This window comes from Chelon labrosus, assembly GCF_963514085.1.
Source record: "Chelon labrosus genome assembly, chromosome: 20".
Classification (NCBI taxonomy): Eukaryota; Metazoa; Chordata; class Actinopteri; order Mugiliformes; family Mugilidae; genus Chelon; species Chelon labrosus.
The window spans coordinates 8,476,932-8,499,883 of NC_140353.1; the positions used below are offsets into that span (position 1 = coordinate 8,476,932).

The following is a 22,952-nucleotide window of genomic DNA, read 5'->3' on the forward strand; positions in this document are numbered from 1 at the left end:
CTTTAACACTTTACACTAATATATACAGCATGTCATATGCCCACCTGTCCTTCCTCGTGCAGTTTTTCAGCTCTTTCTGTGCTGTTACTCAGCCCCTGTTTCACTGCAGTAAGTTCCGCCCTCAGGGACTGATGTTCTGCCCCCAGCCTGACGAGCTCAGCTTCCTTTTCTCTCAAGGCAGCATCTGCTTTAGCCAGGGTCACCTCGGCATGGGTCTGAGAAGAAGGGAAAAACATGCACATCAATCATTAGCATCATAAAAGTAGCTTTCATGGATTGGTACATGCATTTAAAGCCCAGACTTTTTCCATTACGTCTTCAGTTCCTCCAAAAATATAAATAAATACAGAGCTATGCGTTTTTGCACTAGTAAAAACCAAGTTCGGCAGACTACAAAGACATGCTGCAACCCAACCCATGCATAACAACCTCCCCGTTTTCTTTTCAATGACCACAACTACTTCTTACCACATCCTGACAAGACAGCAAGTAACAGCAAAAATAAATAAATAAATGCAACAGAGCTTTAAAACAAAGAGCTACCAAAGATTTTATTCCTTCTTCCTCATTTTCATGTCACTTCCTCTGTGTAAGATTCTGCAGTCTCGGTGCTGCAACACGTCACCAAAGCGACGGCCCCTAACTATAACCAGATGTGATCTTGCCTGCACTCGCTAGCACAGCTGTATGTTTTTAAAAAAAAAAAATAAAATAAAAGGTATTTCCTGGACTGAAACCAAGACTTGTTGAAGCAGGTTTATCAACTCATCTTGGCAACTTCTAAAACATCCTTCAAGACCCGTTATGTGTTTCTGGGCCAGATTAAAGACACACATAAGCTGTGAGAAGTGTATATTCACAGACATAATTGTAGTTTAACAAGTGAAGGTCTGCTGCTCTGTTTAAAACTAAAAATATGCATATATGCTAAATATAACAGATGAACAAAACCTAAATTCTAGTCAATTATCCCCTTCATTTTAGTCTTAAAGTCTTTGTGCATTTAAAACTGAAAGCAAAACCAATTTACCATGATGCTGACACTCACCAGCACTTCCTTCTGAGCCTCTTCTTGACTGGTTTCATTTTCATTAAGTTTCGTGGTCAGGTCCTGGATAGCGTTTCTCAGTGAAGTCACTTCCTGTCTTAGCCTTTCAATTTCCTCCTGGAGCCGAGCCTCCCTCCTCCTCAGTGCCTCACGTTCAGCATAAAGCTCGCCCTTCACCGTCTCAAGGGTTCTGATCTTTGCCCTTTCCTCAGCAACCAGTTCCTCCATCTCCACCAGCTCCGCCCTTACCTCCTGGACTTGTCTCTCAAGAGTGAGACTGGTTTCTCTGAGGGCTTCGATTTCTATTTTCATCTCCTGCTCCTTTGTTTTTAGAGCATCGAGCTCCTGCACTCTCTCCTGTTCAGTCTTTTGTAATTCCAAAACCAAAGAGTTGAGGTGGGCTTTCTCCTCACGCAGCACACCCGCCTCTTCAGCTTGAACTTTACAACTGTCCCTCTCCTCCTCTGACAGTTTCCTCTTCTCCTTCTCATCTTCTATCTGGGCTTTGATTTCCTCCATCTCGGCTTCCTTCACGGTGAGGAGACCCTGGAGTTCATCAAATTTTTCTCTTTCAGCTTTGAGCCTCTTTCCAAACTCTTCTCCATGTCCTCTGTACTCTTCCTCCTGGGTAAGCAGTAATCTCTCCAAGCCCTCTTTCTCTGCTACAGTGGTTTCAAGCTGACTCTGAAGGGCTTTTAGCCGAGATCGGAGAGAACGAGTGGAGGCAGAATGACTCAGACTGAGCTCGTGCTTCAGACTATTCGGCCGTCCCCTCCTCTCTTGTTCTTGGACAGTATACTGGTGAGGTTCGGGGCTGGGAGCAGGTGAAGGGTTGATGCTGTCACCATCCTGAGAGTCACTGACTTCATGCAGGTTGGGTCCCAAGGTGGCAAGTTCTGCCTGCAGCGTACTGATGACTTCATGGAGGCGCTCCTCCTCTTCCTGTTTGTCCTGGCGCACTCTCGTGATTTCAGATTGAAGATGTTCGACCTGAGAGCGCACATCCTCAAGCTCAACCTCCAGAGCCTTTTGCAAGAGAGAGCAAAAACAAACGATTACAATTTTTAAATCACGGCCTCATTAATTATGCGTCCTTCCACAATGTGCACTTACACCGACTTTGTTGTCCCTGGCGTTTTCCAGCTCCTGTTCCAATCTCTGGATTTCACCACTGAGGTGGTCGATCTCTTGGTTTTTCTCCTCTAGAAGTGCTGAGGGAAGTGTCTCTGCTTCAGTCTCCTCCACCTCGCTGTGTTCCCCTTTTTCCTCCTTCAATATAGTGAGGGCAGACACATTTTCCTGTAAGCAGAGTCGTACGTGTTAAGATTCATTTATAATTTATCCAATAGATGACAAAGATAGAATGAGTATTATTTAAAGTAGGGCTGAACGATATATTGCATTTGCGATAATATCACGATATGATCAAGTGCAATTTTCTAACCGCAAAGGCTGCGATTACGGCTGCGATTATACCCTGCTCACGTTGTAGCGCCCGCAAAGTCATAATCACAAAACACACCTCCATTCATGGCTTCCTCCGTCATCCACCCACATTCATCTCCTACTCCAATGGAGATAATCCACCGATTCCCGCGTAGTTTGAATCCGTCCTCCAGGAAGGACATTTATGATGAGTGCAAGTCACCGGTGAGCCCCCGCCAATACCGTTCCAGTGGAGCAAGTCCGACTCTGACTGACTGACTACGTTAAAAAACTTCGGTACCGTGAGTACTCGGTGTGCATTTTTGTTTTGTATGTGCCGTTTGCTGCGCCGCGACGAGAGGCGCTCGTTATTTTGAGTTATTTCCTTATTTTGTGTCGGAGCCCGCGGTAAAACCCGGAGCGGAGTTTTGAGTTGTTGTTTTGTGGGGGCGCAGGTACTGGACTGAACTGTGATTTTGCGGAACACTGAAACAGAGTTTTCCAACCGGACTGAACTGAAATTAAGAGACGGACTAAGGTGCACCCTTTTTTGTTTGTTTGTTTTGGCACTGATGATCATAATTGTGGTTATTATTTTGTGTGGGTTGACTAATTATTTTTTTGTTCTGTTTTATTTTACGTTGTCAGACTTGACTCTGACTGGCACCCCAACATTAAAACGAGTCAAACCCGCTACAACGTGACATGCGCGTGACATGCGCGTGTAAAACGTGTGAGCAAACGAGATTGTCTAATCACAGAGGCTGCACTCTGGTCACGTGACAGTATACTATTGTGTATGTTCAAAATACTATTGTGATTGAATTAGTCAAATAAAAATGTCAGTCATCAATTCTTGCATCACCTCATGTCATCATAACAGGTCTGGCTTCCAGGAAAGAACCGTTTCTTTTTAATCTAATACAGTGTTGGCCATACTATATGATGTATTGCTTGTCTTTGCTTAATAATATAGAAGACAAAGACCTTTAAAATCGCATATCGCAACGCAATCGCAATATTGGCATGAAAAATCGCAATTAGATTATTTTCCAAAATCGTTCAGCCCTAATTTAAAGCATGATTTTCAACCACATATTTGAACTAAACTGCCTAGGTGAAACAGTAGTCCTTACCTTCAGGGCAGCAATCTGCTCCTGGAGCTCGTTAACATGTTCTGCATTCTTATTCGTCAGTAGTTCCAGCTGCATCGTGAGGTGTTTTAGTTCCACCTCTTTGATGCTCAGGTCTCTCTGCACAGTCTCCACTTGGCCAAGCAGGACCTCGACCTAAAAGATATTTCCTGGTAAATAAAGGCTAAGCAACATATTTCAAATTCCACAAATGCAAAATAGCTTTTCCCAAATTCTAACACACCTCTTGCTCTTTGCTCTGTAGATTCTGCTGAGCCGTGTCCAGCGCATCCCTAAGCTCCTGGGTGGGGTCACGCGTGTTGTCAAGGTAACAGTGCCTCGTCTCATCCAGTTTGGACTGCAGGGCCGATATTTGAAGCCTGTTGGACAGCTGCTGCTGCTCCAGTGCCTGCTTATCCTGACAGAGGAGGAGAGGATCAGTGAATTCTTGAAGAGGGCTCACACCGACTGTACAACTAGACTGAGAGTGAATGTTTTGTTCTTACTTGTGTGAGTTCCTGCTCTCTCAACTTCGCTCTGTGGAGCTCTTGTTCCAGCTGACTGACAGATCTGTTACTCTCAGCATTGTTAAGAAGTGCTTGCTCTAACTCTCTGATTCGCCCGGCTAGCTTGTCTATCTCCTCATTGCGTTCTGCAATATCGCGCTGTGCTTGCTGATTGGCTGCGAACAAGAAAGTATGGTCCTCCGTCTTGTCTTTGATAATAGCTTGTAGGCTCTCAACCTGCGGACAGAGAGGACATCATGTTGGATGACAGGTTTCCAGAGTTTGAGGTAGCAGAAATGGATTAGCAAAGTAAAAGAGTCAGAGCTAAATAAGCCATTCCAGATCTACAGCCACTAATGCGGACACGCAAGCTAAGCCATTCCAGAGAGCAGATGTGGAGATGAGAAACAAATGAAGTGTGGAAAAAGAAGCGAATGACTATTAGCAAATGGGCTATGATATGAAAATGAACACAGAACTTATGGCAAGCACTAAATAAACTCACATAAGGATGGTTACACAGAAATAATGATGTAAAATACACTCCATGCACCAAAAACCAGAGAAGCTAAGAGAAGTACACTACAGTTAGATTTCATACCTGCAGAACCAAGTCCTCAAACTACAGCAATCCATTCAGCACAGGGATAAACACATGGCAATAGTCAGGCACATTGTCAATACAATAGTGTAAGTGGTACTATGTGTAGTCTTCAGTTATTTGGTTTACAATCCAATCAGCAAAACAAAACGGGACAATCACATCAAACAAAACCACACACACTCCAAATGCAACACTATGTATCTGTATCTAGAAAAAACAATATGGAAATAATCTGCATGACAAGAACATAAACGTTCTATTAAGTTAATTGGCCTCACCCTGTGTCCTTTGTTATCCACACTGGCTGTCTGTCTGAGCTGGGCCTCAAGCCTTCGGATTTCCTGCTGGAACTCGTCTCGCTCGTGTTCACGCTCCACGGCCTGCTCCTGTATGCGCAAGAACAAATTATGTAAAGTGATGGTGTACACTGCACTTTTCAGAAGCCATTCTCACATTGCTGCTTAATGTAGCATGAAGTGTTCAGACTATTGGTAAAAACTCACTTCTATAAACTGACGGTTGTGTTTCAGCTGTTTCTCGAGCGCTTGGACACGCTGGTTGAGGTCTTCGGTTTGGGTCTTGTGATGCTGCTCCGTCTCTAGGCCCTTGGTTTCCTGCTCTTCAAGCTCTCTCTCCAAGGTCCTGAGGCGCAGGGACAAAGAGTTGTGGTCCTTCTCCGCCCGGCGCTGCAGGTCCAGCCTATCTTGTGTCAAACGCTCCGTCTCTACCAGCAAAGCTTTAAAAATAAAATAAAAAAATAAGGGTGAGGAAAATGATTTGGAAGCTGTGGCACAAAGAATTATTCTAAATGCAAACGAGAAGAGTTAAACATCTTTAATTACACATAATGTGCTTTAAAGAAGTAAGATAACAACAAATGACACTGCAGCCAAAGAAGCTCTGCTAAAAGCTACTTCCAACGTCAGTATTACAAACAGAAACCACACAGCACTGCAAAAATACTGCATAATCATTCCCACCCCCACTCTTCACTCTGACCCACAAACCTGAGTCAGGATCTAAATTGAGCCAATGGCCTACGGAGAGAAGACACAACTGAGCATGGCAATTACATAACCGTAAGGTCAAGCTCAAAAAGAGGTCATCATCTAACATTTTATTCAGACAGGCACACCTAACTTTGTGCTCCTCACCTTTCTCCCGTTCTCCAAGTCCAGCGCAGAGATGCTCCTTAAGGCGCAGGAGAGTCGCGTGCTCCTCGCTGAGCTCCTGATGCTTCACTCTGAGGCTGTCCAGCTCTGCGGTGAGGCCTTCCATCTGGTGCAGCTTTAACTTCAGGTCCTCCAGTTCCTCCACTAGTCTCTCCTCTTGAGTCTCCTTCTGCTGCAGTGACTCCTCTAGGATTGCCTTTTCAGCCATGTAGCCCTCCACAAGCCCTGGTTCGAAATACGATAAGTTTATGTGAGAAAAAAAAAACTAATCAGATTGAAATTGTCACACTCAACATCTCGAACAACCAATTTTAGTTAAGTTTAAACTGTTCTAGTGTTGAAGTCTCAGCACAGGCAATGGAAGACGTTGTGAAGAAAGTCAGTGGCAGCATTGTACTGGTTCAGTTTGACAGATATAACGCTCACCCTCTGCCTTGTGGAGCTCCAGCTGGAGTTGACTCTTCAGCTTGGCCTCCTGATCGAGCTGCTCCAATAAGACCATATGCTGTTCAAGGAGTTGGGCGGAGTCTTCTCTGCCTTTAGAGAATCTTTCCTCCAGGGAAAGATGGACATTGTGTGTCTGCTCCAGCTGGAGAAAAGAGACAAACAAACAATCATTAGACCACCATTTTGTTTTTCAAGTGGAGGACCGTTTTTGAGGTAATGGCACAGTTATACTCCCTTTACCTGTGTATTGGCCTGGTTGAGCAGATCAAGCAGGGTGTCTACTGTGTGACGTAATCTGCTGCAAGCATTCAGAGCTGCTTCTTCTCCTCCAGGATTGAGCCGAGTATCTGAAACTAGCAGACTCTCACAGAGGAGATGGGTCAGCTCCAGGTCCTCGGACGACAAGTCTACACCTGAAATACCTATGAAAGTCATAATACGACATGATTCACATGTATATTACACACAGATGAAATTCTGAAGAACTAAATTTGACATTTTAAATAACCACCTTTCTCTGTACAAGAATAAACAAGGAGTAACAGACCTGATTCGTGTGCATCTTTGTTTCCTGTTGAGCTCCTCTGATGAATCGGCGGCTCAGATGCTTTGGTTTTGGCACTGATCTTTTGTCCGACCAGCTCTTCCGTTGCTATGATGCTGCGGAGCATCTCAATCAGCACTTTCTTCAGCTTATCATTTGCATTGTGCAGTTTGTGTCTGAAAGAAAGCGTGACACATCAGACACAGAAACAAGCAAGCACATGGCTGTTGGCTGTAACTGACAAACTGACAAGCATCTGTTTTTGTTTTGTGAGTACATTTAACTAGCTTATCTGGACTTTTGCAGTTCACCCATCTACAAGAGTTGCACATGAAACGATGCACAAAAATTAAAAAAGAAAATTAAATAAAATCACTTACCGTTCCTCCTTAGCCATCTGTAAATCATCAGTGAGCATCTTCAGAAGATTTCCCCCCTCCTGACTTTCTCGCTCCCTTCGTTGAAGGAGGGTGTCCAGGGTCTCCATCTCTGCACGTTTCCCTTCCAGCTCTCCCTGCAGACACCCAACCTCTGCACGCAGCTGGAAAAAACAAACAGGGTTTCTTGTTAATGATATCCACACTCATGACAAACCTGCCCCTCTGCCCTTCTCACAAATAAGACATAATAACAAGCATGGCATTCACGATTGTTACAAACACTTGTTAAACGCTCTCTTATTCCGTTTGACCATTAAGCCTTTTAAAGTTTCAGTAAGAGAAATAACAAAAACATCCTATTCAAGCCAGAAGCATGACAAACACAGAAGATATGTTGGGCGCTCAAAAGGAAATAAAAACCAGCTGTCGACTGTTTTCACTCAGGCAAGACAATCAATACTCTTCATGAAAGTCCGTTCAATACACTGCAAGTAAACCCAAACACACTCCTGCTCCTCCTTTAAAAGCAGCACGCACAAACTGTAATCATCCGGGATCCTTGGCAGTAGGACTCTCGTTAAGCACCAAGTCAGTACAGTAGTGACGCAAGCCCGATCCTGGATGCAGTGCCAGATATTTAAGAGCAAGAGCAGCCAGAGTTTTCTTCTGCATCTGTAACCTTACCTTTCCTTCCTCGTCCTCCGCACACTCTCCCCCTCTCCTATCACCATGTCTTCCCTCTCTTTTTCCCTCGCCTTCCCGCTCCCTCCTAAACACCTCTCATGCAGCCACCTGCCTCAACAAAACAATGGCGTTGCCGTGACAACAAAACCCCTCCCAACCTCTTTGCTAAACCTCACAGGCGCACGAGGGTGAATGTGTGTTAATATCTCACTATAAAAGATTCAAGCTTGGCAGATGCCATGGAAACAAATATAAACAAACATGAGGGACTAAGGGTTTTTATTTTTCCCCTCACATGACTAATCTGCTGATTGGCTCTGACACAAGAATAGCAACAATTATTGTTTTTGAGGCAGTTGACTAAACAATTATTCAAACCTTTTAACTTTACCGCCTGCTTCAACCAAAATAGCCTGGCCTCACAACAATCAAACAGTAAAACAAATCATTTTTTTTACAAGACCTCACTTTCCAAGTTGCTATACATTCTCATTCATCTCACCGATTTTGTGCTTTGAATAACAAATACCATAACATTTTCTCAGGTCTGTCTGGCGTCAACTCTTCCAAGTAAAACAATAGGGATTTTAAGTCTGTATGTGGGTATATATATATATATATATATATATATATATATATATAATACCTGGGCCACTACGGCATCTAGCTGCTGCAGCTGGGCAGTGAGTTGGCTCATTTTGCCGGTGTAGCTCCGCTCCTTTTCCTCGTGTTCAGTTGTGAAGCTCCGCCTCAGGTCTTCAAGCTCCGCCTCCTTCTGCACCTCAAACTCCGTCTTCAAAGAAAAGCAGAGATATGTGGACACACGAATTAAAAGATGCAGACCACCAACCCCAAAAAGTCGCTGTATGCTGTACGTTTATTCATCCCCCGCTGGCTTGTCACAGACTGCTGGCTTTCACATTTCAGATGGTCCAATGCAAAAAAAAAAAAAAAAAAAAAACTACATTCAGCCTGTAAACCTTCAGCATCAGAGGATAAAAAGATTAGATCCATCCCATTTAGCCACTGTTCAGATGGCAGCAACACCAACGCAAGCACAGCAGCACACTGATCCAGAGAAAAGGGACAGGCGGACGTGAACACTTATACATATATGATGGTGGGATTAGGAGAGAACTGGGCTTGAATAAAGCTGCAGCGGGAAAGAGTCCAAGAGAAAGAAATATCCCTAGGAATGAACTGGTGCAGCTGGAGCTTAGAGCGGGCAATCCCACCACGCTCTCACACACACACACGCAGCACAGCTCTGAATAATCCAGAGCTATTGCATAATAATCTTCCAAATAAGCACTCAGAATCAAATAAATACATATCTTTAAAATATTTACTGGGAAAAAAAATGATATTTTTCCCCACATACAATGATCTGATTATATGTAATTTAATTTATTTAAAATATATATTTAAAAGGATGCTTCTAAGCTTTCAGTGTGGTCTGATTCTTTTCTCATCTCTCAAGTATCTCCTCTTTTACCTTTAGCTGATTAATCCGGTCCTGCAGTCGCTCTTCTGATTGGACTTTGAGGAGCTCCGCCTCTTCTACGAAGTGCAGTCTTTGCCTTGATGACTCCTCTTCCAGCTCCCTGCGACAGGCCTCAAGTTCCCGCGCAGAGATTCCCTTCAGCTCCTAGAGCAGACATGAATTTCTTTAACGCCACAATAAGCACTTGATCAGACGGTCACAACTTTAGTGCTTCTGAGAGACAAAGCACAAATAAATACTCTGTGCCTTTAAACACAAATACACTATTATAAAAGGATGAACAATGACTCAGTGTAATCCCTTCTCTAATGGTCTGTGAGAGACGGTAGGGGACAAAGCCTTGTGCAAACACTAAAAGCAACTCGCAGTTCAGAGAATGGGATGTTCATTCACCCTGAAAAAGACACAGATTCACACACACACACACACACACCTGTAGCTGGAGTTGGTGCTGCTCGACGAGTTGCTCCTTTTCAGCAGCGTAGGTATGAGAGAGCACCTGCAGAGCAGTGCTGTGTTGCTGCTCGAGCTCTAAAACCTGAAGAGGTGGATGTCAAAACAAATCAAATCGTACGTAATAAAGCTCATAATATGAAGAAATGAAAAAGCAGAAGTGAAACGTCAACATCAGTATTTTTTTGTTTACGCCCCACAGACATCTTGCATTATAACACAAGCAAACTGATGAAATGACAGTTGTGATATACTTTTGTGTTGTGGTAACAATATATGTAGAGTGATAGAAGTGTCATAAAGGAGAACTGCTTGGATATTTAAGTCACAGATATTCTCAGTGTCTTATGCTTCTTACTGTATATCATCATATAATCCAAACATACAGCATTATATTCTACTTACATGCTACATCTATGATTTTTATTTTGTTATCCAAAATAACCGCCTATAATTTTTTTTTTTACTTTTACTTTGTGCCACTTTCTAAATTCAGTTCAAATTACAATGCCACAGTTATACGTGCCAAGCTTGTAGTGACCTTAAAACCAGTTTAGTGATTAAGAAGCTACTCAGATTTTTGTTTTTTTAAGACACTGGAACAACAAAAGTATGTAGGGATGACTGGGTAAATACCTGCTTCTTCAGTGTCTCCAGGGCTTTGCAGTGTTCGCTATCCAAGGCCTCTTTTTGAGCAGCCAGCTCAGTCTGTGAGAAGAAATAATAAACATAAAAGAATTTTTCAGTTACATGTATTTTGCATAATAATAATAATAATAACTAAATGACAGGAGTGTGCCAGGGAGTCCATTACCGAGTTTCATTTCTCACCTTGTGAACATGGCTGAGTTCTGCTGCCATGGCTCTGAACTTCTCCATGTGCACCTGAGCCAGTTCCTTTCTGAGTTCCTCCCTGACGGACAGTTGCTCTGCAGCGTGACGCTCCAGTAGCTGTTTTTGTTCTGAATTCTGGCTACTGAGGACATGACGATGTCTCTCCTCAAGCTGAACTATTTCATCACGCAATGTCTGAAATAATGACGAAAATGGCATTTAAAGTAATGTTAACTACGTAAAATTGGGAAAACTAAGCAAAAGCGGTACATTTTAATGGCTCTTAAGCACTGCCGAAACAAAGTCCAACATTACGTATTACTTTCTGTAGCTTGTCTCCTTACTTGTACTTCCGTCAGATAAGTGGCCTCCAAAGTGTCCATATTACCCAGCATCCTCTTTTCCAGTTCGTCCCGCTCTTCCTGGTGTTTACGAGACAATTCTGCTTCCAATGCCTCCAACTGAGCCTGATTGGTCTCCTGGAAAGCGGTCTCCAGACTTTCAAGGTCTTTGTTTCGTTTGGAATTCAGGGCCGCTTCCAAGGCAACAAGCTCAGCGTTGCGTTTAGATTCAAGCTCAGCGGCCATAGCTGCAAGCTGATCTCTGTGACTGGCACTGAGTGAATCTAGTTGTGCTTTGTGTTTGGTGTCGAGTGTGTCCATCTCTTGTGAGTGTTTGTTCAGCAGTGTTGCCCTCTCATGTTCCAGCTCGGCTTTATGTTTGTTCTTAAGCTCTGTTATAGACATTTCACATTTCCGGATCAAATGTTGCTCCAGTTCAGTTTTCTCCTCTTGGAACCTGAACACACAGACAAAAGTACCCAGACATATTAAAAATGAAGGATTTGTGTGAGTGAGACTTTTAAAACAGTATATCTGTTATGATTCAAGTAAAATCACTTTAATATCACAATCTTTATGAGGAACTGACCATTTTACTATATTTGATCCTTAATTTATCTAATAGTGAGGACATTTTCAGCGTTTCAGCAGCATACATTTTAAAGGACAAACATGTCATTCTCCAACTATAATCAAGAACTTTGATCTCGGAGATCTCACCTGTCTTGGGCCTGGCGCAGCCGCTCCTCTCCCTGCTCCTGAAGCAGAACAGTGAGCTTCTTGATTTCTGCAGACATGCCGTCCTTCGCATTTTGCAGGTCGCTGTCATACTGGGCCTCCAGTTGCTGTCTCACCATTTGGACCTGTGGGCCTAAGAGACAAGCAACATGTAAGAAACTAAAGCAGAAACACCATGTCAATTTAACTTGTGATAAAAACATATGATCCCACTGGAAGCTATAATTGAGAGATTAGATTATCAAGTCTTACTCTGATCACTGTCCAGTGCAACCTGTAGAGACTTCAGCTTCTCCTTCTCCTCATCAAGTGCTTTTTCAAGGCGAGCCCTCTCCTGATCCAGCTCCTTGTTGAGGTCTGACCTCAGGGCAGAGATCTCCGTTTCATGCTTCTCTTGAAGCTCTTCTTCCAGCCTCTTCTTGTGCTCCTGCACATGCTCCCTTTCTTGTTTCAGAGCTTCCTCAAGATGGGCGAGCTTTCCAGCAAACTCCTGCTTTAACTGCAGCAGTTCAAAGGAATGTATTGATCACTAAATTCCCACAACGTTTTATAAAACTTGGTTTGGTGTGTAGGCTAAATGCTACACAGATTCTGTTCTAGTGGTTATACATTTACCTTTTGTGTGTTCTGAACCTCTGCATCATACTGTTTACTCAGAGCAGCCAGTCTGCTCTCCAGGTTGTGGATAATGGTCATACTTGTCTGTAGCTCCTCACTGTGACTCCACAACCTCTGTTCGACCTCAGCCTAAATAAGAAAATCGCCAAACATTGTTTTGTAAGGACTATAAACCTAGTGTCCAAGTTGTTGTATATATTATTTGATTATGTTTTCTCACCTCAACCTGTCTTGTTGCCTCAAATTGGACTCTAGTAAGCTCTGCAACAAAGAGTAATTTTTAAAGTTAGCAACTTTGCAGTGATTATTTTTATTTAATCAAAGTGTATAAGTAAAGCACCTCGCAGATGACTTTCAGAAATTTTGGCTCTGAGTTGCTCTATATCCAGGGCATGACGAGTCTTCATCTCCTGCAGCTCTTCATAGTAATGGTCAGTGAGGTCTGTGCGCACCTGATATACAGGTAATAACACAAACCAGGTGAGCGAAAGAGTATAACGGTACAGTGTGTCTAAAAGGCTTCAGTTCAAATGCCTAGGTTAGTGTCTGACCTGCTGCAACTCTTCCTGATAGGAGAGACTCAAAGAGGATTGCAGATGGGAAAAGTCCATTGTGTGTTTCTCTTCCAGCTGAAGCCTCAAAGTGTCAAGCATTTCCTGGATAAGAGAGTAACATGTGATGAAGAGCATGTGGTAATGAGGAAGAGCAAAGAAGTGCAGCACAATCGATACCTATATCCATACATTACCTTCTGTTTTTCCAGTTTGACATCATCTTCATATTCATAGCGACCCCGAGACAAAGTACTGAACCAGAGAATAAAGACAATTATTTTAACTGTAGTGAATGAATGTTATCTTTAATGCAGACCAACTGACATACCTGTCATCTGTGGTTTTAAGCACAGATTCCTCCAAGGCACCTTCTACCAGCCTCAGCTGAAGCAAAGCAATTTCCTCTTTGTGGCTCTCCTCTGTTGCATGAAGACGTTTCTCAAAATACCTAAAGAAAAAAAAAAAAAGCAAAGCCATCTCAGTGACAAGGACCATAATTCATACGTTATATATTTAGTACATGTGTTCCTACATGATTGCCTTCTCATACCTTCTCAGGCTTTCCAGTTCAGCCTCATTTTGCTCTTTAATTTCTCGTTTTTGTTCATTAAACTCTGACTTTAAGCGTTCGATGTCATCCACGCGGGACGAGCGAGCTAGCAGCTGCTCCTTAAGCTCTGTAGGATAATAAAGCAGATAAATATGAGGATGACAAAAAGAAAAAAAAAATGTCAAGCAGATGTCAGGTTTGTTAATTAATCTCACCTCCCAACTCTTGACGACTAGTCCTCATGCTCTCCAGCTGGCTCCACAGTTGACCTACTTCCTCTTCTGAGCTCTGCTTGAGCAAGATCTTCTCCTCCTGTAGGCGCAAAACCTGCTTGACAAAGTGTAAAGATCACTTTTGTGAAATTCAAAAGAGGATAACACAAAATCCTAAGATTTTACTAGCTATAGGTTTCCTAGCCTGATAAAAATATATGCATTGTGATAAAGCCTTCACAAAATTTTAAACAAGAAACCTATTTTTGATGACAGGTAATGTGTGTTATTTGACTTTTCAGGCAAGAAATAGAGTTACAGTGAACGAACCTCTTGCTGCAGTTGCTGCTCTTTCTCCTCTAGGTGGAGCACCCGCTGCTCCTTCTCCTGCATAACTGCCTTATGACTGGAAATCAACTCCTCCACAGAACCTAATCAACATTGACAACACAGAAACCAAAGCATTGACAGTTTGTATAAATAGACTGTAAAGCATAATATAACGTGCCATCTGCACAAATCCTTGCAAATCTCTAATACTTCTCCTCCGTTTATATTTTTGGTATCGTTTGATGTTTTGGATTTAAGTTTAAACAAATTCGTTGTATGTGAGAACATGCGTGGCAATAAAGATGATTATGATATTTATACATAAGACAAACTGCACAGAAAAAACATGGCATCAGTTGGCTAGTCAGCACCAGTTGCACAAATAAACTATTTGTGGAGCCTTTATGTCAGGATATTCTCTTCCATGAATTGTGAAGAATAAGCAGAAGACTACAAGGATGCAACTTACGAGCAGCAGCATCTCTGTCAGCCCAGGCTTCTCTCAGCTCCTCCTCCAATTTCTGGGTCTGCTCATTGCTAATGGTTTGGAGTTCCTCAAGGCTGGCGCGGGCCTCCTGCAGCTCTGACTGGCTCTGGGATAGAGCTGCACAGGCTTCGGTTAGAGCTTTCTTGGTCTCGGTGAGAGAGGCCCGGGTGCTGGCAAGTTCTTCCTGGCTTGCAGTGAGGCTGTTTTGGATCTCTGTGAGAGATGTTTGCAGATTTGCATGGGTGCTTTCAGCCTCTTCCTCCCACTGTGTCCTCAGAGCCTGAGAAAAATAGAAGGGCAAGATAAATTGAAACACAGAATTGTATCCGGTATCAAGTAAAATATCAGTACAGGCGCTATTTCAGATTAAATATATTCATATATAAAATTCAACAATTGTATATAAATGTTATAAAGCTTTACCTGCATCTCTTTGGCCTTCTGTTCGTCCACTGAAGCTCTCTCCTGAGAAACACGAGTCTCCCACTGCTGCTTCAACTTGTCTGAACATACAAAAGGATTCACTAAGTCAAAGAAGTGGAAAGTTACATCTGTCATTGTGCTCTTCTTTTACTGAACAAGCTAAAGAATGAGCGTGATTCACTCACAGTCATAATTGTGCACATGTCGAGTGCACCAAAGGGCAAAGATAAAAAAGAACAGAGAACAACTGAAAAGCACTCTCGCCTGCACTCACCCACGTCTTGTTGGTGCAGCTCACGCAGTCTCTCCTGCTGCTCCTGGTTCTGCTGTTTGATACGCTCCAGTTCTGACTGATGCCGGGCCTGCATGAGTGCACTTTCTTGTGCAAATGTCTCCCTCATGGAGGTCTGGACCTTGACGAGAGCAGACTCCTGCTCCTGCTGCAAGTTCACTTGGGAGTGTTCCAGCTGGGACACGTGGACTGTAGTCAGGCTCAGTCGCAAGGCCTCAAGCTCAAAGGTCTTATGGGCCTAAAATAAAAAAAGAATGAAACCGCAAAATATGGTTTGTGTGAGGGTATTAGTAACACTGTAGCGGACACTGCTTTCTTTTATATCTATTTCTGACTGGTTCAAAGTAGAACAAACCTAATAAAGCTACAGAAAACTGAGACTGATATATTTCTCTATCACACTGTTATGCAAAGAGGCAAATAATGGCAATATATTGATATATGCTGAAGATGAGGATGTAACCATGTATTTGTTTCTATAGAATATACCTGCAACTGCTGCAGTTCAGCCTGGTGGGCAGCCTCCATGCTTTCCCTCAGCTCCAAGGACACCTCTGTCCTCAGCCGACTAATCTCCTCATTGTGTTTGGCATTCAGCTCAGAGACCATTCTCTCATGCTCGCGTTCAGTTACCTGAGGGGAAGACGGAATAGGAGACAAGAAGAGCTTAGAAATTATCCCAAAAATGATTTAACAACTAAAATTCTCTCTATAAAAAGGTACACTACAGTGAAATCTCCATTCACCAGTACCTGTTTGATTAGGCTGATCTGTCGTGTCTGTTCTTCCTCCATACTGGCCTTCTGCTTCAGCAGCTCCGTTTCCAGGTGAGCATTCAACTCCGAAATCTAGGCGTTCAAGCGGATAAACAAATCAAGGAAATGCCAAGCCAACACAAAGTTTAGAGGCAAGGCTGCACAACCCTCAACAAATACTCTTTAATCTTGATCAGTATCACATTACACAGACAACATTTGTGCCGTTTTGTCTGTAAATCTTACTTCTTGTTGATGTTTCTCCATCAGTTCTTTTATTTCTTGTCGGTGAAAGGCCACGAGCTTTTCTGTGGCCTCTTCCACAGCCAGGACCTGCTTCTCCATGAGAGCATTCAACTCCTCTTCTTTCTTCTTCATCTGCTCCTTCAGTTGATGCGTCACACCAAGGAGCTCCTTCTCCTTCTCCTGTCTCTCATCCTCCCACTTCTCCCTCTCTTCAGCCAACTGTAAAAAACATTTTAACATGTGTGCCATTGTAATTGCTGGACACTGATAGTTCAAACAGATGTACATTGACCATAAAAGAAAATAAATCAAATTGCATGTTACTACATTGCATCTCTCACCTCATCGTCCTTGGCTTTCAGCATGTTTTCAAACTGTTCAAGCTCCTCCTCCAGGACCTGTTCCATTTTTTTGATCCGCTCATCCATCTCCTCTTCTTTCCTCCTGTGCTCCTCCCTCTGTTGCAGTGACAGAGCCTGGGCCTCCTCCAAATGGGCCAGGTCTTGTCTCAAACAGGAGATCTGAGATTCCAGCTCATTTTTCTCTTTTTCTGTACAGTCTAGACTGTCACCGCTCCTCTGCAGCTCCATCCGCAATCTCTCCACTTCTGTTTGGGCATTTAGAATCTGCTCACGTGTTGTTTCAAGCTCCTTTAATACAGTGTTGAGCTCCAGAGACCTTTGAGCCAACAGGGCTGATGTGTTTTTATGCTCTTGCTTTGTCTCCTCTAGCTCTGACATGAGATGCTCACAGTGGGCCTTGAGAAAGGAAGACAGGGAAATTAATTTTGTGAATAGCCTACAATTTAAGTCTTTAAATATCCACTGCTGCTATATACTATCATTCCCATCTATATGAACTAGGAAAATGTAAACTACTGTGTGCAGAAACTAGCATACTTATTTTCTTGTTTGACTTGTCACAAACCCACTTATTATACAGGTATACCTGTAATGTTCGCAGCTCGTCTTCATCTCCGAGGTCTGAACTCTTTTCGGTGGAGTCCTGCAGAGGCGATACCAGCAGCTCCTGCTGTTTTTGATGAGACGAGAGTGCAGCCTCTTTCTCCTGCTCCTCCTTTAGCTCCCTCACCAGCTTATTTTCCTCCCCTGATGGAAAGGTAGCAGGGACGAGCAGGGAGGTTTCAGCTTCCTCCCCCATCAACATTACTGCATCCTCCTTTTCTCTCTCTGCCAATAAGGCACCGAGTTTGTTCTTAAGGTTGTCTTGTTCGTGAGCTTTTAAGTCCATGTCCTCCTCCATTTGTCTTCTCTTCTCCTTCTCCTCTTCAAGTTCCCAGAGAGATTGCCTGAGCTCTTCTGTTACTTGGGCCCACCTGAACACACAGATGATTTTATACCATTTATCTTATTCAGAGGATCAAAGAATACTGAGAGTTTCAGTAAGTAGTCAAAACAAGATTACAGTTATGAATGAAACGTAGCATAATTTTAAACCCAGTAAATTAACTTTTTATGTTCTTCTAACACACTAAGAGGAACATAAATATCTTCCAAGTGTCATCTACTTGTGGAGAAGGATAATTTGAAATATATGGAAAACATTTCATCTGATTACAACAGATTTAACGCAGCACCAACATTAGGTATTATTCACATTCCTGAATGTGTATTTTGGGAGTAAATATGACTCTATAAATACATTAATATCCCTATTGTTGCTAAAACATTATTTCAATCATTAGAAAAGTTGAAATATCTGTCCTCAAACTTGAAGTCACAGAGATGTAAACAGACTAAGCACCAAGACATAGTTATTTTTTTCCCCAAGTCACTTTAAAACCAAGTCAAGACTTTTGATGAGCTACATTATAAATGACATGATTAAGTTTATTACCTGCTCCTCGCCTCCTCCAGATCTTCTGCACTCTTGGTGACTTCCTCCCTTAACACATTCAAGTCCCTGTCCTTTAGAGCCAGCTCGTCACGAAGCTCCTCACACTGCTGATTCAGCAGCTCTTTTCCCAGGTCTGCCTCCTCAAACTGCTGCTCAGACATTTTGCTCATCTCAAACTCGCCAGAAGACGAGTTGTGAAACCACTGCGACAGGGGACCAGATTCATCAGCCACCTGGACGTGGTCCTGTGAGCCAAAGCTACTGTGAAGGTTGTCACTTCCTTCGAGGGGACGGTTTGAGATTGACAGTAGGGGCTGATCTTCAAACATTTCGCTGTTCAGCTCAAAACTGCGAAGACGGGCACAAAGACAAATTTGGGAATTTAATTACAAGGCTGGAAAATATGACGCAAAATAAAATACATGTTGATATTGCAACAACTGATAATATTTTTTCTAACCTGCAATTAGCAGAGCTGTCCTGCTGGCTGTGCTGTTCAAAGCTTTCATTTACCACTGAAGACTGAGAGTGTGCAACGGGGACTGACGACAAGTAGCGCTCCATCAGTAGATCTCCAGGTACTGATGTGTTCACACTGTCCTGATCAGGTCCACTTTCCAGATTGGTCTCATTGCTACTAATCCTCTCATCAGCGCTAAAACCCGATGAACCAGCTTTTGCTTGGTTCTGTCGGTTCTTAGAAGCTTTCAATCCATTAACCTCCTCCTCTCTAAACTTAAGTTGTTTCTCCCTCTCATCCAACAGCTGCCTGACTCGCTCAACCTCCTCTCTGTGCTCCTCTTTGAGCGTCTTCATCTCCGCCTCCTGTCTCTGTCTTTCCTCCTCAAGACTCTGGAGACGAAGGGCAGAACTGGCAACTTCCTCACTACATCTCCTCTCCGCTTCTTCTTCCACCTGAAGCTTTTTCCTCAACTCCAGCACTTCTCTGTTTAGCTTGTCCTTCTCCTCTTTGTACTGCTGCATCTCAAGGCACTGAGTTTGGACTTGGCTTAGCTGCGTCTGAAGGTTTTGGAGCTGTGCCTCCCTTTCATTTCGCTCCTCTTCCCTCCCTCGCTTCTCCTTCTCCAGCAAAGCAAGCACATGTTGGTTTTTCTCCATCTCCTCTGCTAATTCGGCACATATGCGCTGGCTCTTCTTCCTTTCCTCCTCCAACTCAGCCCTCAGTTTGTGCAGAACAGCGTCCGTCTCAGTGTCACTGTCAGTGCTGAAGCAGTCACCAACTGACTGGGTGCCAGGACACGCACCTCCTGACCCCTCTGATAGCGCCTCCTTATGATTGCTGTTTGCATCGTTGGAGGAATGGTCATGGTGAGAATGTCGTCGATAAACGTTAAGGACTTCCACTTCTGAGTGACTTCTGATTCGTAGAAACTCCACACTGGTCTGTGTGAAAGACAACACAGCGAACATGTGAGTGCAGTTGCCGCGAGCAAGTAATGACATGCTTTTTATTTTTTAGATAATTATCCTGGAGTAACCGTGTACAGTATATAGGTTTTACCTGCTGGAGCTGTCTCTGCAGTGCCTGAATCTGACCAGCCAGTGACTGTGCCTCCAGCTGTACCTGGTCTCTACTGGTCAGGGCCTCTTGTAGGTTGGAGCTAAGTTTGGCAATTATTTCATTACGCTTCTCAACGGCCTGCTGTAATTGCTGCAAACACAAAATTGATCCATTCTTTTAGGGGAAGTGCAACATTTTGTCAGGCCTGCAGCTATTTGGTTGAGAAATAAAGACTGAAAAGCTTTCATCTACAATATCAACAAAACATTATTTAAAGAGGAAGAACCACAGGTTTAAACTTAAATTTGCATTAAACAATTTCAAACCTTGTGTAACACTGATGACCTGGAGACACCCTGTAACCTCATTCCTTTACATAAAACCCTTCATATTATAAGTCAAACTTCTCCTTGAGTTGGTGATGACACAGAAACTCAACCTTCTTACTCACTCTCATTACAATATCATAGGAAGATTTCCATTGTCTTGATGGGTGAACAAAGCATAAAAACAATTCACACCAACCAAACACAATCAGTCTTATTTTGTGTGTAAATAAGACAGCCCAGATTTCAATGCATGAATACAGAACTTAGCCTCATCATGTCAAGCATATTAGAAGGTCTGAAGCCTATCCCAGCTGACAGTGGGCAAAAGGCACGGCACACCCTGGCCTGATCACCAGTCTGACAGGGCTAACACAGAAAGACAACCATTCATATTCGCTAATTAACCTAACATGCATGTCTTTGGACTGTGGGAAGAAGCCGGAGAAAGCACCCCAAGAAAACAGGGAGAATTTGCGAGCTCCGAACAGAAAGGCCCCAGTCAACCGTCAAATTTGAACCCAGAACCATCTACCTGTGAGTCAACACTGTGCATATTAAATTACAAACGCATTTTTAAAACTAAGAATAACCTATTTAAAAAATGACTTTTTTCCGTTTACCTTGAGCTGTTCTTTGCCAGTCAGTGCAGCTAGCTCGTCGTCTCTGAAGTCTTCCACCGGGGACGGGCTTTGCTCCGGGGTGGCTGACTGATCCTTCTGCTGAGCCTCTGGTTCCTCTGGCTTTGGGGGCTTCTAGAGCATCACAATTAAGTCTTTGTTTAAATTTAGAAAATGCTGACAAAAATTTTCTGTACAGACCATGTGTCATACGTGTGTACACTGAATTTTGTTGGTGAACTTTCGCTTTAAAAAAAAAAAAAAAAAAAGGCAGTAAATAGTGCTACAGTTAATCCTCGCCTGGTTGCTACGGCAACATGCCCTACAGGCAACGTCATGGTTAGTGACCCATTTCTCTAATGTATGTTTACCAGACAGGGGGCACGGACCACTTGTTAACGCATATAGTGAGCAAACACAATTAGACACGAACTGGAGGGTTGGGTAGTGTGACCAGCAAATAAACCTCAGAGACATCAGGCAGAGAAGAAATATGTGCCATATCTTATTGATGACATGGCTAATAATCTGTATGCAATCAGTGGTATACCTCATGGTTGGTCTTGTTGTTCAGCTCTTTGGCACAGGCCGCTGGACGGGCTGGTTCTACATGGCGGTCTTGCGTTGAGCCGTCATTCTGCGTGACATTCTGGCCCTTCCTCTTCTGCGTCTTTTTCGCCGCCCCCGCACCGTCGCCTTGCGCCCGCTTCTGTTTGTAGCTAGCAAACTGTGCAGGAAGGACAGTGAGAGGTAGACGGACACGTAGGTCAGGACCACCGAGCACCACCACACTATCAGCATGATGAAGCTCAGGGGTCAAAGGTGAAAAGGGACTAGAGTGCAGACTTATCTCCTCAAAATAAAAATAAAAAAATCTATAGAGAATTAATCAAAACGTTTCTAAAATCATTATTCAACATGTAAATATGTGTAGTTTTTGATCGTCCTCAGTGTAGAAAGGGAAACAGCCTCGAAGTCCTTGATTTGATGAGTCAGTTGTGCAGCAAAAAAGAAAGCCCAGTGAAGCAAGAAGAAATCCCAAATTCAAATCCAAAATAGACTGCACCATGACCTGATGAGGTGACTATGCTAAATATTCTCAAATCTCCAGAGGTCCATGAGAAGTGCCGAGTTTAGTGATACACAACGGACAACCTCTCAGCAGACCAGGAACAGTGCAAGGTTAGAAAAAAAAAAAAAAAAAGTACACATCTCTGTCACTTTGTATCAGCTTTGAGGAAACCTCAAAACCTGAGAGATGCAGACTGACTGACAAATAAAAATCTTCTCTGAAGCCATGAGAGGATAAAAATATCAAAAATCTGAACCTGAGAAGTTCATCCACAGAGAAAAACATAATCCCCAATCAAGTTACAGCATTTAGCTTGAAATCCAGAGGTATCGACATGGTTCAAATGCACCTCCTCTTCTTTTTTTTTTTATTTTTTTTTTTTATCGCTGCCTCTCTCTGCTGGCGTGTCTCTCTTCTTTAAGCAGCTTAAATCAGATTACAGCAGTTCAAATTGAGACAGAGACCCACGTAAAGCTATCCCTCAATATCATTAATTGACTTCGTTCCTCCTCCTGGTGGGTAGGACCTGTGAATTCTTCCTCATCAGTGCACCTGATCTACTGTCCAGATGTAGAGCTTTAAGTCTGCAGGCAGCAGCACAGTCGGCTCAACCTCGCGTCCTAAAATTCGCTGCCACAGCCAACGGTACAGCTCAGACTCCAACCACAAACTCTGGATGGAGGATGGCATGTGTCTAGACTAAGGAGAGAGGGTGGAGACTGGGAGATGCATTCACACAGAGAGGAGGAGACAGAGCTCTGTGTGTGGCAAGCAGCATCCGAGTGTGCATGCTCAATTCAATTTGAGAGTATGTGGCTCCAGGAGGCTTACTTATTGCTTTGCATGATGAGTCACATGCATGACAACATTGCGTGTGTGCATACGCATAAATATGTGTACAGTGAAATGAAACATATTACTACAACGTTTCCTCTAAAATCCAGTTGTGTAAAACAATAACTTCATCAACTCCGCCACACATCCACCTCACACTGTCGGCTTCCTTGCTCATTATCACTTACAGCCCCACCCATACTCCTTCCATCACTGCCTGCGTCTGACACAAAACACATCACATCAACCAGAAGAGCTGTGTTTAGCCCAAGGCCACTTCCACACTACTGAGAGCGACTAACCAGCTGTGTAGAGCTTATTATACGCAAATCATACGTAGCTAGACAGCTGAAAGCTGCCACTTTGCTTTCAACAACGCCAACACTGAGGCAGGTCGGTGTACGCCGACATAGTTAATAGGGATAAATGTTTTTGTCTGTA

General features: G+C 43.2%; 1 protein-coding gene across 6 annotated transcripts in view; it reads right to left on the minus strand.

The window, feature by feature from the left end:
• Positions 1–22,952, minus strand: part of pcnt (pericentrin) — a 31,809-nt gene that overhangs the window by 7,388 nt on the left and 1,469 nt on the right. For 3 of the 6 annotated variants that reach the window (XM_084569295.1, XM_084569293.1, XM_084569291.1), the window contains 45 exons: positions 21,156–21,332; positions 20,609–20,740; positions 19,660–19,809; positions 18,598–19,541; positions 18,138–18,485; positions 17,229–17,616; positions 16,622–17,038; positions 16,281–16,499; positions 16,032–16,127; positions 15,769–15,912; positions 15,262–15,517; positions 14,988–15,067; positions 14,547–14,844; positions 14,078–14,178; positions 13,751–13,862; positions 13,536–13,662; positions 13,314–13,433; positions 13,180–13,237; positions 12,983–13,087; positions 12,772–12,883; positions 12,652–12,692; positions 12,429–12,560; positions 12,066–12,312; positions 11,796–11,946; positions 11,079–11,532; positions 10,732–10,929; positions 10,537–10,608; positions 9,881–9,985; positions 9,439–9,591; positions 8,590–8,736; positions 7,260–7,420; positions 6,883–7,055; positions 6,576–6,757; positions 6,315–6,477; positions 5,871–6,113; positions 5,724–5,753; positions 5,220–5,452; positions 4,995–5,102; positions 4,714–4,734; positions 4,113–4,349; positions 3,851–4,024; positions 3,610–3,762; positions 2,162–2,347; positions 1,049–2,074; positions 45–215 (listed from right to left, as the gene is read on the minus strand). In XM_084569295.1, coding sequence (XP_084425421.1) covers positions 45–215; positions 1,049–2,074; positions 2,162–2,347; positions 3,610–3,762; positions 3,851–4,024; positions 4,113–4,349; positions 4,714–4,734; positions 4,995–5,102; positions 5,220–5,452; positions 5,724–5,753; positions 5,871–6,113; positions 6,315–6,477; positions 6,576–6,757; positions 6,883–7,055; positions 7,260–7,420; positions 8,590–8,736; positions 9,439–9,591; positions 9,881–9,985; positions 10,537–10,608; positions 10,732–10,929; positions 11,079–11,532; positions 11,796–11,946; positions 12,066–12,312; positions 12,429–12,560; positions 12,652–12,692; positions 12,772–12,883; positions 12,983–13,087; positions 13,180–13,237; positions 13,314–13,433; positions 13,536–13,662; positions 13,751–13,862; positions 14,078–14,178; positions 14,547–14,844; positions 14,988–15,067; positions 15,262–15,517; positions 15,769–15,912; positions 16,032–16,127; positions 16,281–16,499; positions 16,622–17,038; positions 17,229–17,616; positions 18,138–18,485; positions 18,598–19,541; positions 19,660–19,809; positions 20,609–20,740; positions 21,156–21,332 — 9,345 coding nt within the window. The remainder of the gene's footprint in view (positions 1–44; positions 216–1,048; positions 2,075–2,161; positions 2,348–3,609; positions 3,763–3,850; positions 4,025–4,112; positions 4,350–4,713; positions 4,735–4,994; positions 5,103–5,219; positions 5,453–5,723; positions 5,754–5,870; positions 6,114–6,314; positions 6,478–6,575; positions 6,758–6,882; positions 7,056–7,259; positions 7,421–8,589; positions 8,737–9,438; positions 9,592–9,880; positions 9,986–10,536; positions 10,609–10,731; positions 10,930–11,078; positions 11,533–11,795; positions 11,947–12,065; positions 12,313–12,428; positions 12,561–12,651; positions 12,693–12,771; positions 12,884–12,982; positions 13,088–13,179; positions 13,238–13,313; positions 13,434–13,535; positions 13,663–13,750; positions 13,863–14,077; positions 14,179–14,546; positions 14,845–14,987; positions 15,068–15,261; positions 15,518–15,768; positions 15,913–16,031; positions 16,128–16,280; positions 16,500–16,621; positions 17,039–17,228; positions 17,617–18,137; positions 18,486–18,597; positions 19,542–19,659; positions 19,810–20,608; positions 20,741–21,155; positions 21,333–22,952) is intronic. The other 3 variants (XM_084569296.1, XM_084569294.1, XM_084569292.1) reach the window with 2 other exon arrangements.